Below are 14,294 nucleotides of genomic sequence, written 5' to 3' on the forward strand. Positions count from 1 at the left end.
AGGATTTTCATAGTTACCTTGTGACTGTGGGTACCAGGGTAATAATTGAAGGGTTAGCGGCATGTCAAAGAACAAGAGGAAGACTGCACTCACCAGCCACAATTCTTTATTCAGTCTTGATCAGGCACTCGGCGGAGGAGGCAGGGGCATGCCAGGACAAGTTGTTTTAGGCAGTCTCGCGCTTCTTCAAGCGCATTCCTGCGAAAAAACTCCCGGCGTGACCCTTCCTCTTCCACCAAATGCCTGCACGAGCCTGAATAAAGAATCGTGGATGGTGACTGCAGTCTTCCTCTTGTTCTTTGACATGCAGCTTTTGTTCTACATGATGTAGCACCGCTTAGATCCACATTATTCCAAGATCTCAGTGCCACCCCTCCAGCTCATTACACCTAATCCTAGTCCTGCAAGTGCTGGATCGCTTTTCTCATTACTATACACATTGAAGGGTTAGCGCTGCTGTTTTTGGGGCTAACGCTAAGCCATGATGTAATGAAGAAAACTGTGTATAACGGCCTTACCGTAACGGCTGAATAGTGGATCTGCTGTCCTGTGTGAACAAAGACTGTACCTGGGAGCGGAGTTTAAGGTGCCACTGGTTTTCACCAGAGCCCGCCGCAAAGCAGGATGGACTTTCTGCGGCAGGCGGCACCCAGGTCACTACCCCTGGCACTATCCGTTCACACAGGTTGCCCAAACAAAACTTGATGATGAGGCGTAGGTTGCCCAGACAAAACTTGATGATGAGGCGTAGTCAGACGAGGCAGGCAGCAAAGAAGCGTAGACAGGTCACAAGCAAAAGGTCAGGAGGCAGGCGGCAAAGGAGCAAGGTCAGATCACAAGCAGGAGGTGAGGAACACAAATAAGGCACAAACTACGTAACGCTTTCTTTAAGGCACTAGCACAAAGATCCAGCAGCATAATAGGGAGGTGCCGGACTAATATAAGGTCTGCCCTGCAGCAGACCAATAATGGGCGTACTGGCCCTCCAAATAAAGAAGTGCCTGCGCATGCGTGTCCAAAAGGGAGGGGATGCATGCGCCGGCAAAGAGCAGGACAAGAAGGGGCGGGGAGAGAGGTAAGGGGATGCCCGGGACTCATATGTGGGCGCTTCCCGTAAAGCGAGTCCCGGAGCCTCAGTAGCTCACGGCCGGACTGATAGGTCGGAGCGTTACCAATAGCAACGCCCGGGACACGTGTGCAGGAACATCCCGGGATTGCATCCACCAGGGAGCGCTCACGGCCAGAATGAATGGCCAGCGCGCTGCCCTTAACAATACCCCCCCTTGGGTCTCCCCCTCTTTTTGGGTCTAAGAAAATCTCGAATCAAGCTGTAATCCACAATATTCTCCTCGGGTTCCCAGGACCTTTCTTCAGGACCAAACCCTTTCCAGTCCTCTCACAGTTTTCATGGCAAGAATTTCTTTCCCCCATGAAAATATCTGAAGAACCAGAGAAAGGAGTGGGAGCAATGACTTTTTGAGAAAACTGATTAATGACCAGAAGCTTGAGCAGAAAAAATTAGAAGAAATTAGGAATGCGAAGAGAGGAGGGCAGACATAATTAGTAAGAAACATGGGTTGATCTTTTTAAGAACTTCAAACGGACCAGGAAAGTAGGACCCAACTTGTAACTGGAAATTTGAAAACAAATATACTTGGAGGAGAGCCAGACCTTGTCACCAGGAGAAAAAGATGGAGGAGGTCTTCTCCTCTTGTCCACTTGAGACTTCATTTGGGAGGAAGCAGAAAACAAGGAACGTCTAGTCTCCTGCCAGAGGGATTCAAAATCTCTAAATAAAGCCTCTACGGCCGGCACTCCAGAGGAATAAGGTAGGGGAAGAGGTGGGCGAGAATGAAGACCGTAGATGATAAAAAAAAAAGGGAGAATTCTTTGTGGATTCAGAGTCTCTGGGATTATAAGAAAATTCTGCCCAAGGTAGAAGATCAACCCAATTGTCCTGCTGGGCCGAGACAAAATGTCGCAGGTAGCCTTCGAGGATTTTGTTAACTCTCTCCACTTGTCCATTGCATTGTGGATGGTAGACGCAAGAAAAGTCTAGATTCATTTTTAAACAAGAACAGAGGGCACGCCAGAATTTGGAAACAAATTGTACTCCCCGATCCGAGACTATGTGGGAAGGAAGACCATGTACACGAAAGATTGTTTGAATAAAATGTTTGGCCAACTGAGGCGCAGAAGGAAGACCGGGCAATGCAATAAAATGTGCCGACTTGGAAAAACGATCAACGACCACCCAAATGACTAAATTGTTATAGGAAGGAGGAAGATCGGTGATGAAATCCATGACTATATGAGTCCATGGGGCATGTGGAATGGGTAAGGATTGTAAGAGTCCTGCAGGTTTCAACCATGGAGTCTTGTCACTAGCACAGGTAGTACAAGAGCTAGTGAAGTCAGTGATATCTCGTTTGAGATGTGGCCACCAGTAAACTCGGGAGATTATCTGCAAAGACTTCTTATTGCAGAGTGACCAGCCAGCAGTGAGGAGTGTCCCCAACTGAGGACACGATTTCTCAGATGGGGAGGTACAAATGTCCTCCCAGGTGGGACTTGAAAAAGAGAAGCTGGGGCCGCAGTAATAAAGCACTCAGAAGGAATAATATGACGAGGAGTGAAATCCTGACCAACAATATCGGAGGATCGAGAAAGAGCATTAGCTCTAATATTTTTTTCTCAGCTGGACGAAAATAAATGTTGAAATTGAATCAAGAGAAGAAGAGCGACCATCTTGCTTGACGGGGATTCAGGCGTTGTGGCAGATTTTAGTTGAGAGAAAACCTCTTCGGCCTCAAGAGACCAATTTTTGCAGTTGCTGTTCTTTTTGGTAAGAACTACAATTGAGGCCACCAAAGAAGAAAAATGGGGAATGAATTGCCGATAGTAGTTGGCAAACCCCGAAAACTTTGAATTGCACGCAAACGAGAAGGACGTGGCCAGTCCAAAATGGCAGAAAGCTTGGTAGGATCCATCTGAAGTCCAAGATGGGAGACTATACAGTTATGGCTGTAAATGTTGGCACCCCTGAAATTTTTCAAGAAAATTAAGTATTTCTCACAGAAAAGGATTGCAGTAACACATGTTTTGCTATACACATGTTTATTTCCTGTGTGTGTATTGGAACTAAACCAAAATAATGTCACACCAAACTCCAAAAATGGTCTGGACAAAATTATTGGCACCCTTTCAAAATTGTGAAAAATTAAGATTTCAAGCATGTGATGCTCCTTTAAATTCACCTGGGGCAAGTAACAGTTGTGGGTAATATAAAAATCACACCTGAAAGCAGATAAAAAGGAGAACGGTTAACTTAGTCTTTTGCATTGTGTATCTGTGTGTCACACTAAGCATGGACAACAGAAAGAGGAGAAGAGAACTGTCTTAGGACTTGAGAACAAAAATTGTGGAAAAATATCAACAATCTCAAGGTTACAAGTCCATCTCCAGAGATCTAGATTTGCCTTTGTCCAGAGTGCGCAATATTATCAAGAAGTTTGCAACCCATCGCACGCTAGATAATCTCCCTGGGCGTGGACGGAAGAGAAAAATTGATGAAAAGGTGTCAATGCAGAATAGTCCGGATGGTGGATAAGCAGCCCCAAACAAGTTCCAAAGATATTCAAGCTGTTCTGCAGGCTTAGGGAGCATCAGTGTCAGCACAAACTACCCGTCGACATTTAAAGGGGTACTCCAGCGGAAAACTTTTTTTTTTAAATCAACTGGTGCCAGAAAGTTAAACAAATTTGTAAATGACTTCTATTAAAAAATCTTAATTCTTCCAGTAGTTATTAGCTGCTGAATACTACAAAGGAAATTCTTTTCTTTTTAGAACACAGAGCTCTCTGCTAACATCACGAGCACAGTGCTCTCTGCTGACATCTCTGTCCATTTTAAGAACTGTCCAGAGTAGGAGAAAATCCCCACAGCAAACATATGCTGCTCTGGACAGTTCCTAAAATGGACAGAGATGTCAGAGAGCACTGTGTTACAAAAAGAAAATCATTTCCTCTGTAGTGTTCAGCACCTAATACGTACTGGAAGGATTAAGATTTTTTATAGAAGTAATTTACAAATCTGTTTAACTTTCTGGCACCAGTGGATTTAAAAAAAAAAAAAAAAAAAAGTTTTCCACCGGAGTACCCCTTTTAACCCCTTAAGGACGCAGACAATTACATTTTTACGTTTTTAGTTTTCTCCTCCTCGCCTTCAAAAAATCATAACTCTTTTATATTTTCATCCACAGACTAGTATGAGGGCTTGTTTTTTGCGCGACCAGTTGTCCGTTGTAATGCCATCACTCACTTTACCATTAAATGTATGGCGCAACCAAAAAAATACTATTTGTGTGGTGAAATTAAAAAGAAAACTGCAATTTTGCTAATTTTGGAAGGTTTTGTTTTCACGCCATACAATTTACGGTGAAAATTACATGTGTTCTTTATTCTTTCGGTCAATATGATTAAAATGATACCCATGATAATGTACTTTTCTATTACTGTTGCGCTTTAAAAAAATCGCAAACTTTTTACCCAAATTAGTACGTTTAAAATCCCCCTATTTTGAAGAGTTATAACTTTAAAATTTTTCCATATAAGCGGCTGTATGAGGGCACATTTTTTGCATCGTAATCTGTACATTTTATTGATACCATATTTGCTTATATAGAACTTTTAATCCATTTTTTATAAATTTTTTGGGGAATAAAATGTTATAAAAAAAAAGCAGCTATTTTGGACTTTTTTTTTATTTTTATGTTCACGCTGTTCACCGTACAGTATCATTAACATTTTATTTTGATAGTTCAGATATTTACGCATGCGGTGATACCAAATATGTATATAAAATATATTTTTAACACTTTTTGGGGGTGAAATAGGTAAAATGGGACCATTTACATTTTTATTGGGGGAGGGTGTTTTTCAAATTTTTTTTACTTTTTACTTTTATTTATACACTTTAATAGTCCCCATAGGGGACTATTTATAGCAATCACTCGATTGCTAATTCTGTTCAGTGCTATGTATAGGACATAGCACTGATCAGCATTATCGGTCATCTACTGTTCTGGTCTGCGGGAAGGCAGAAGACGCGGGATCGCGGATGTCCGCCATTACGGGCGGGTCCCTGGCAGCGATCAGCAGCCGGGACCTGCCACGCATGACGCGAGCATCACTCCGATGCTCGTGGTTATGCATAGGACGTAAATGTACGTCCTGGTGCGTTAAGTACCACCTCACCAGGATGTACATTTAGGTCATGCGTCATTAAGGGGTTAAATGAAATTAAACGCTATGACAGGAGACCCAGGAGGACCCCATTGCTGACACAGAGGCATAAAAAAGCAAGACTACATTTTGCTAAGAGGAACTTGAATAAGCCAAAAACTTTCTGGGAAAACGTCTTGTGGACAGATGAGACCAAGATAGAGCTTTTAGGTAAAGCACATGATTCTACTGTTTATTGAAAATGGAATGAGGCCTACAAAGAAAAGAACACCGTACCTACAGTGAAATATGGTGGAGGTTCAGTTATGTTTTGGGGTTGTTTTGCATCCTAGATCTTGGGTCTTCCAGCAGGACAAGGACCCCAAACATACATCAAAAAGCACCCTGAAATGTATGGCAACAAAGCGCTGGAGAGTTCTGAAGTGGCCAGCAATGAGTCCAGATCTAAACCCCATTGAACACCTGTAGAGACATATTAAAATTGCTGTAGGGAAAAGGCCGTCCAGGAACAGAGACCTGGAGCAGTTTGCAAAGGAAGAGTGGTCCAACATTCTGGCTGAGAGGTATAAGAAGCTTATTGATGGTTATAGAAAGTGACTGATTTCAGTTCTTTTTTTCCAAAGGGTGTGCAACCAAATATTAAGTTAAGGGTGCCAATAATTTTGTCCAGACCATTTGTGGAGTTTGGTGTGACATTATGTCCAATTTGCTTTTTTTCCTCCCTTTTTTTGGTTTAGTTCCAATACACACAAAGGGAATAAACATGTGTATAGCAAAACATGTGTTACTGCAATCCTTTTCTTTGAGAAAAACTTCATTTTCTTGAAAAATTTCAGGGGTACCAACATTTACGGTCATGACTGTATAACCCAGAAAAGGAAGACTTTTTTTTCTTTCAAAGAGGCATTGCAGGACTTGGCGAACATGAACACTATGAAGTCTCAAATTAAGAGAGAAAACCAGAATATCATCCAGATATACAACCATGCAGGTATACAATAGATCACGGAAAATGGCGTTTACAAAATCTTGGAAGACTGCAGGAGCATTACAGAGTCCAAAAGGCATAACTAGGTACTCAAAATGGCCATCTCGGGTGTTAAAAGCCGTTTTCCATTCATCGCCTTCTTGAATGCAAATTAAATTGTATGCCCCTCGCAGATCCAGTTTAGTGAAGAATCTGGCTCTACGTAAGCGGTCAAACAGTTCAGAAATCAAGGGCAAAAGGTAGCGGTTTTTGATTGTGATTTTATTAAGACCTCGATAATCAATGCAAGAACGAAGAGATCCATCCTTCTTTCCTACAAAGAAAAATCCAGCCACAGCTGGAGAGGTTGATTTCTGGATGAATCTTTTAGTAGGTTTTCCTGAATATATTTTTCCATAGCTTGGGCCTCAGGTACAGATAATGGATAAATTCTTCCCCGAGGAGGGGTTGTGCCAGGTTGGAGGTCAATGGGACAATCATAAGGGCGATATGGAGGAAGAGACTCTGCTTGTTTCTTGCAGAATACGTCAGCAAAGTCTCGATATGGGAATGGTGTGTTAAATTTAATGAGAGGAATTGGATTAGTCCTGGATAGAGGTGACTCCAGACAGTGACCTTGACAAAAAGTTCCCCAACCAGAAATTTCTCCAGTGCTCCAATCTAAGGCTGGGTCCACACTACGTTTTGTCCCATACGGGAGCGCATACGGCAGGGGCGAGCTAAAAGCTCGCGCTCCCGTATGTGACCGTATGCGGTCAACCACGGTTTTAGGTCCGGTTGTAAAAGCGCATACGGCGCAAAAATGAGCCGACCGGACCGAACGTTTCACTCCGGTCGGCTCATTGAAATGAATGGCATACGGGAGCGCATACGGTCACATACGGGAGCGCGAGGTTTTAGCTCCCCCCTGCCGTATGCGCTCCCGTATGGGACAAAACGTAGTGTGGACCCAGCCTTATTGCGGAGAATGACGCTGAGGCCAAGGAAGTCCTGGAAGAAGTTCAGAAGTACAATGAGGAAGTTAAAGGAACTGTATCTTTTCCTTGTCACTCCTACTTGCATGTGGAGAGGTTCAGTGCGGAAAAGGACCGTACACTTCAGGTGCTCTCCATTAACTGAAGAGATATACAGCAGCTTAACTAGCCGAGACACAGGTAAACAATGTTTTTGGACCAGGGTGGCATTAATAAAGTTACATGCGGAACTAGAGTCCAGGAAGGCTGAGGCGAAGAACGAGGACTTCGTAGGAATATGAATTTGAACTGGCATGCTCAAACGTGGAGAGGTGCTGTTCTTACCCAGGGACGCCTCTCCTACGTGCCCTAGGTGTGAGCATTTCCCGGCCGATGTGGACGAAGAGTACACTCTTTAAGGAAGTGTTCAGGGCTGGCACTATAAAGGCACAAGTTATAGTTGCGGCTATGGGTCCTTTCTTGAGAAGAAAGTCTAATGCGGTCCACCTGCATGGTCTCCTCAGCAGAAGGAGTTTGAGATGGTTGTGGAGGACGTTGCAATACGGGAGCCAAACGGGGGTAATGCTATGTCCGGAGAGGTTCCATCTCTTGCAGTAGTTTCTCCTGTCTCCCAGAGAACTGCACATCAATACGAGTGGCCAAATTGATGAGATCTGTCAGAGAGGATGGAAGATCTTCAGTCCCTTTTTAAAAGTAGCGCACAATGACTCGTTCCAGGCCTGTTCAGAGGCTAAGATGCGGAATTGTACCGCGTATTCCCCCACAGAAGAGTTTCCTTGGCAGTTTCTGCCAAAGAAGCCCTAGCTGGTTCCTCAAACATGTTTTGGAATTCAGCTAGGAAAGTCCAGAGATTAGAAGACAATGGGTCATTGCGGTCCCACTGCAAGGTAGCCCAGGCCAAAGCTTTCATGGAAAGAAGACTGATGATTAATGCCACTTTTGCATGCTCTGTAGGAAATTGGTCCACTAGTAGTTCAAGGTGCATAGAACATTGAGTTACGAAGCCCCTGCATAACTTTGGGTCACCATCATACTTAGCAGGTAGGCACAGATGAATTTTGGAGGCAGCAGGAGTAACTGGAGGAGGTGTGCGGACGGTTCTGCCTGCAGGGGTTGAGGCTGATGTGTAGCTAGGAGTTGCTGCACAAGTGCAGAAAGCTGAGATATCTGCTGCGCTTGCTGTTCAATCTGTGCTGACTGACGGGCCACAATAGTAGAGAGGTCTGCAACACTCGGCAGAGGTACCTGGGCAGGATCCATGGCCGGATCTTTCTGTAACTGCCTTACCAAAACAGCTGAGTAGTGGATCTGCTGTCCTGTGTGAACAAAGACTGAACCGAACCAGGAGTGGAGTCTAAGGTGCCGCTGGTTTTCACCAGAGCCCGCCACAAAGCGGGATGGACTTGCTGCGGCAAGTGGCACCCAGGTCACTACCCCTGGCACGATCCGTTCACACAGGTTGCCCAGATGAAACTTGGCACAGATGATGAGGGGTAGTCAGATAAAGCACAGGTCAGGAGGCAGGCAGCAAAGAAGCATAGACAGGTCACAAGCACAAGGTCAGGAGACAGGCGGCAAAGGAGTGTAGTCTGGTCACAGGCACAAGGTCAGGAGACAGGCAGCTAAGGATCAAGGTCAGGTCACAAGCAGGAAGTCAGGAACACAAATAAGGCACAAACTACATAACATTTTCTCTAAGGCACTAGCGCAAAGATTTCTAAGGCACTAGCACATAATAAGTAGGTGCCGGACTAAGGTCCGTCCTGCAGCAGACGAATTATGGGCATACTGGCCCTTTAAATCAAGAAGTCGCGGCGTGCGTGCGCCCTAAGGGGAGCCGGTGAAGATCAGGATGAGAAGGGCTAGGGAGAGAGAGGTAGGGGACTCGTATGTGGGCGTGTTTGGCAAAGCGAGTCCCGGAGCCACCATAGGTAGGGAAGGGGGTGCGCTCATGGCCGGACTGAATGGCCGGAGCGTTACCAATAGCAACGCCCGGGACACGCATGGCAGACTTTACAACTGGATCCTGGAAGAGCAGCACGGAACAGGTCAGGAGACCCCCAACCACCATTTTCCCTCATCAGACCCCTGACCATGCTCTGCGCGTGGTCCGATGAGCCACACAACTACATTCGATGCCATGATCAGTATTTATTTTGGCATCTGATGGGTTAATGGCGGGCATCAGCATGAGCAGCTGTCAGCTGTTTATCAAGCAAGTGCAGCTCCTGCACTCTCTTCATAGATTGTGTATACTGACTGCATGGTGTAGTAAATGTACGCCCTAATGCACTACATACCTGGCAACCAGAGCATTTATTAACTCCCTGTGTCCTCTAGAGGTTAAAAGCAGTGATACTGACAGCTAAGTCTAAGCACTTTAAGCACTCTTGTTGCTATTGAGGATGCATGCAGTCCAATAAGATTATATATTGACTGAGGAAGGCCTACACAGCTTGGCTGACTGTGGTGAATTAACTTCACATACATGTGCTCTTGGTTACTGGTATTACAATTCCCAATTGCAGGATGTAAGATAAAGATGATTGTGATCTGTAAGCCACAAAACACTAACTCTGGCTATAAACCCACAAAGAGTTTAGTGATGGCAGAAGTGTACTAGCTCAGCTTTTTCCTTTTTCTGGCTAAATAATTCTCCCTTTCAAAATAGGAACAGTAATGTAGAGACAGATGCCCTTTCAGCATGGACTGGAGACAGTCTTCTGTAAACCTCTTGAAACACCACAGGGGGCCGTGAACACCACAACTAACTTTGCCTAAATCTCCTCTCCTCACATGGCCTAGCAGGACTCATTCTGACTGGATGCTCACAATTCTTTGACTAGGGCAGTGTGACAGATATGACAGGTTATACATGCTAGATTCACAATACTCAGCAAAGTTTCAGACCTTTGCAGAGAGATTCCTCGGCCACACAACAACTTTATACAACAGCAGGTGGAAGCTGGTATCGGGACACTGCAACAGAATAGATGTTCTGTAATATTGTAAAATTACCTCTAAGAAAGGCCAGAATGAACCAAAACTTTAGGAATTGATCAAGTGGATTTACTAACCTACTATTATTGCCCAGATTTATGAATCTGCCGGAAATCAAAACTGTCTGTCCATAACAACCAATCACAGCTCAGTGTTCATATCTTAGAGAACTCTGGTAAAATATTAGCTGAGCTGTGATTGGCTGTGCCCTTATGGGCACAGCCAGACAGGTAAGGTTTATGGCAAACTGATAAATCTGGGCCTATGTTTAATGAATACAATTTTTTTTCACATTCACCACATAAAACTATAATGTAGTGATGGTCAAATACATGTGGATGTTACTTTTGAAACGTACAGTATCTCCTAGCTAAACATCCATCCCCTTGTGACCATAGCATTTCGAAATGGCAGTCCTCTGTAAACAGGGTAAGTGCCGCAGCTCACAGCACAGAAATTAAAGGGTAACACCAACATTTGAAAGCTCGTGGAGAGGGAATGCAGTAAGTGCATGATGGCAGGGGGGCCTGACTACTGGGATCTCCAGAAGGGTTCTCAAACCTCCGTGTGCACAGAGAGTGTGGTTGACTGCTCCCCCCCCTCTCCCGTGCACCATGCATTCGCTATAGGAGTGTTGGAGATACAAGTGAACAGCGCTGGCGTATCTCTCTATGTGAGAATGCATGAAGGGGACATGTCAACACAGCACTCCATGCACAAGGATGTTTTTGGGCCATTTTAGAGATACAGGGGTTCCAGCGGTCGGTCCTCCCCTGATCAGACACTTATCCCTTTTCCTGGGGATACAATCCGTTGATGCACATTTGTTTATAGGGGAGGATTATAAAATTATTATAAAAGGAACAAAATGGAGGATTATAAAATGAACACAATTGTCACTCTGTATTATGCCCTTAATAAAGGCAATTTTGTTCTGCCGAAATGATGTGTTTTCTGTTTGGTGTAGCTGTAGATTTTCCATCATTTTGGCAAAAAAAAAAGTGGTGCCGTGGTCTATTCTATTATTCTGCTGTAAGAAAAGAGGAAGCGTACCGTGGCTGACATGTAAATATGTCCTTGGCATTTTGACAGCAGTGTTCTCAGCTTTATGATCCCTCCCCCCAGAGTAGCGTCACTACAGGGAAGGGAACAGTATATAAACAACTGCCGGAGTGCAGAAAGACAGAAGTGCAGAAAACCATCAAGAAAAAGAAGACGAAACAGAAGAGTCAACATCTAAGAAAGATTAAGCATGTTTCTCATCCCAGACTTCTCCAAAGAAACATGGATCCTGCTCATCATACTGCTGGCACTTCTGGCTTAGTAAGCTTTCTCTCACCCTTCTTCTAAAATGGTTTTTGCCTTTGTACTTTCAGCTGTATAATAAGGGAAGAATTGTAGTCTACACTCCTCATCCATGGAAAACATGTATATATACAAACACTCCCTTTGCCGGCAGCTGAGGTCCCCTAGTGAAGCTGTAGGGAAGTTAACCTAAACAAAGAGTATGTTACAAATAGTGCTGTGTTAAATAATCATCATTTATCCACTCACGTTATTAAAGTATATATAAGGGGGTACAATGTGGATATATAATCATTCTTACTAGCAAGACTTACTGCACTATAACAAGATACTAACATACTATAAATAGGCATCATATTCATTATTAACTTTTAGGTTGAGATTGTTTGGTTCACACACCTTTTGACTCAGTTTTACATTGTTTACAGTCATGGCCGTAAATGTTGGCACCCCTGAAATTTTTCAAGAAAACAAAGTATTTCTCACAGAAAAGGATTGCAGTAACACATGTTTTACTATACAGGTTTATTCCCTTTGTGTGTATTGGAACTAAACCAAAAAAGGGAGGAAAAAAGCAAATTGGACATGATGTCACACCAAACTCCAAAATTGGGCTGGACAAAATTATTGGTGCCCTTAACTTAATATTTGGTTTCACATCCTTTGGAAAAAATAACTGAAATCAGTCATTTCCTATAACCATCAATAAGCTTCTTACACCTCTCAGCCGGAAGGTTGGACCACTCTTCCTTTGCAGACTGCTCCAGGTCTCTCTTATTGGGAAGGGTGCCTTTTTCCCAACATCAATTTTAAGATCTCTCCACAGGTGTTCAATGGGATTTAGATCTGGACTCCTTGCTGGCCGCTTTAGAACTCTCCAGCACTTTGTTGCCATCCACTTCTGTGTGCATTTTGACATATGTTTGGGGTCATTGTCCTGCTGGAAGACCCAAGATCTCGGACGCAAACCCAGCTTTATGACACTGGACTATACAGTGCGACCCAAAATCTGTTGGTAATCCCCAGATTTCATGATGCCTTGCACAAAGTAAAACAACCCCAAAACATCATTGAACCTCCACCATATTTCACTGTAGGTACTGTGTTCTTTTCTTTGTAGGCCTCATTCTGTTTTCGGTAAACAGTAGAATGATGTGCTTAACCAAAAAGCTCTACCTTGGTCTCATCTGTCCACAAGATGTTTTCCCAGAAGGATTTTGACTTACTCAAGTTCATTTTGGCAAAAATGTAGTCTTGATTTTTTATTTCTGTGTCAGCAGTGGGGTCCTCCTGGGTCTGCTGCCATAGCATTTCATTTCATTTAAATGTCGACAGTTTGAGCTGACACTAATGCTCCTTGAGCCTGCAGGACAGCTTGAATATCTTTGGAACTTGTTTGGGGCTGCTTATCCACCATTCGGACTATCCTGCGTTGACACCTTTCATAAATTTTTCTCTTCTGTCCATGCCCAGGGAGATTAGCCACAGTGCTATGGGTTGCAAACTTCTTGATAATGTTGCACACTGTGGACAAAGGCAAATCTAGTTCTCTAGAGATGGATTTGTAACCCTGAGATTGTTTGATATTTTTCTACAATTTTGGTTCTCAAGTCTTCAAATAGTTCTCTTCTCCTCTTTCTGTTGTCAATGTTTAGTGTGGCACACACAGATACACAATGCAAAGACTAAGTGAACTTCTCTCCTTTTTATCTGCTTTCAGGTGTGATTTTTTTATATTGCCCACACCTGTTACTTCCCCAGGTGCATTTAAAGGAGCATCACATGCTTGAAACAATCTTATTTATCCACAATTTTGAAAGGGTGCCAATAATGTTGTCCAGACCATTTTTGGAGTTTGGTGTGACAATATGTCCAATTTGCTTTTTTTCCTCCCTTTTTTGGTTTAGCTCCAATACACACAAACATGTGTATAGCAAAACATGTGTTACTGCAATCCTTTTCTGTGAGAAATACTTAATTTTCTAGAATAATTTCAGGGGTGTCCACATTAAGGCCATAACTGTATATCTAGATACATTTTGTATACAATTGTCCAGCAGTTTCTGCAAGCATTTAAAATTCCCAAATATTTGGCATTTCACCTAAAATAATTTCTAGAAATCAGCTGACCTCTTAAAAAAGCACTCTCTGCAGAGGAGGCACAGCTCCTAGTCTATTATTATTATTATTATTATTATTATTCTGTGTGGTTCTATTTCCCTGGTTATGGAGCCTCCTTCTAACAATACAGTTGTAAAGATTCTCTAATACACAACCCTTTCATGAATAGGATTTCATCAAATGTACTTTATTCTCTTTATGTTCGGCTGCAGCACCAATGGGAAAAGTTCCCACAACGATAGGAGAGATGGTATCAATGAACAATTACTGCTCCATACTCTCATATGATGTGCGGTGCCAAGAGACGGTGGTTCAATCATTGCAGTTGGCACTGGAGTTGCCGGTTGAAATCACCAGGGAATCTTGAGTGCTAGTGGCTTAAATATTTTCAAATATTTCTTTGTTTACCTCTTTTCTTTACAGTTATGGGATCTGGCCATACAGAGTTTTCAAAAAATATGGAATACCTGGCCCTAAGCCCCTACCATTTATTGGAACTTTTCTTGAAAACAAAGATGTGAGTATAACGTCATCAAATTGAATCCATCATCTGTTTTAATCCCTTATATATCTTCATGTTACATATTTTATTTATTATAAAGATACAATGAATGACATTGTGCCGCACAACGTTGTGCATGTTCTCTCTTTTTCTATCTTCCT

The 14,294-nt window shown here is 43.2% G+C and overlaps 1 protein-coding gene and 1 long non-coding RNA gene across 2 annotated transcripts in view; one reads left to right on the plus strand and one right to left on the minus strand.

Annotated features, from left to right (window-relative positions):
* The window catches only part of LOC130357655 (uncharacterized), a 129,426-nt gene that overhangs the window by 80,243 nt on the left and 34,889 nt on the right, over positions 1-14,294 (minus strand). The gene's annotated exons all lie outside the window — the stretch shown is intronic.
* LOC130357564 (cytochrome P450 3A24-like) overlaps positions 11,310-14,294 on the plus strand; it is a 64,764-nt gene continuing 61,779 nt past the window's right edge. Inside the window, exons 1-2 of the mRNA XM_056560269.1 lie at positions 11,310-11,528; positions 14,055-14,148. Coding sequence (XP_056416244.1) covers positions 11,458-11,528; positions 14,055-14,148 — 165 coding nt within the window. The 5' untranslated portion in view covers positions 11,310-11,457. The remainder of the gene's footprint in view (positions 11,529-14,054; positions 14,149-14,294) is intronic.

This window comes from Hyla sarda, chromosome 1 (assembly GCF_029499605.1).
Source record: "Hyla sarda isolate aHylSar1 chromosome 1, aHylSar1.hap1, whole genome shotgun sequence".
Lineage (NCBI taxonomy): Eukaryota > Metazoa > Chordata > Amphibia > Anura > Hylidae > Hyla > Hyla sarda.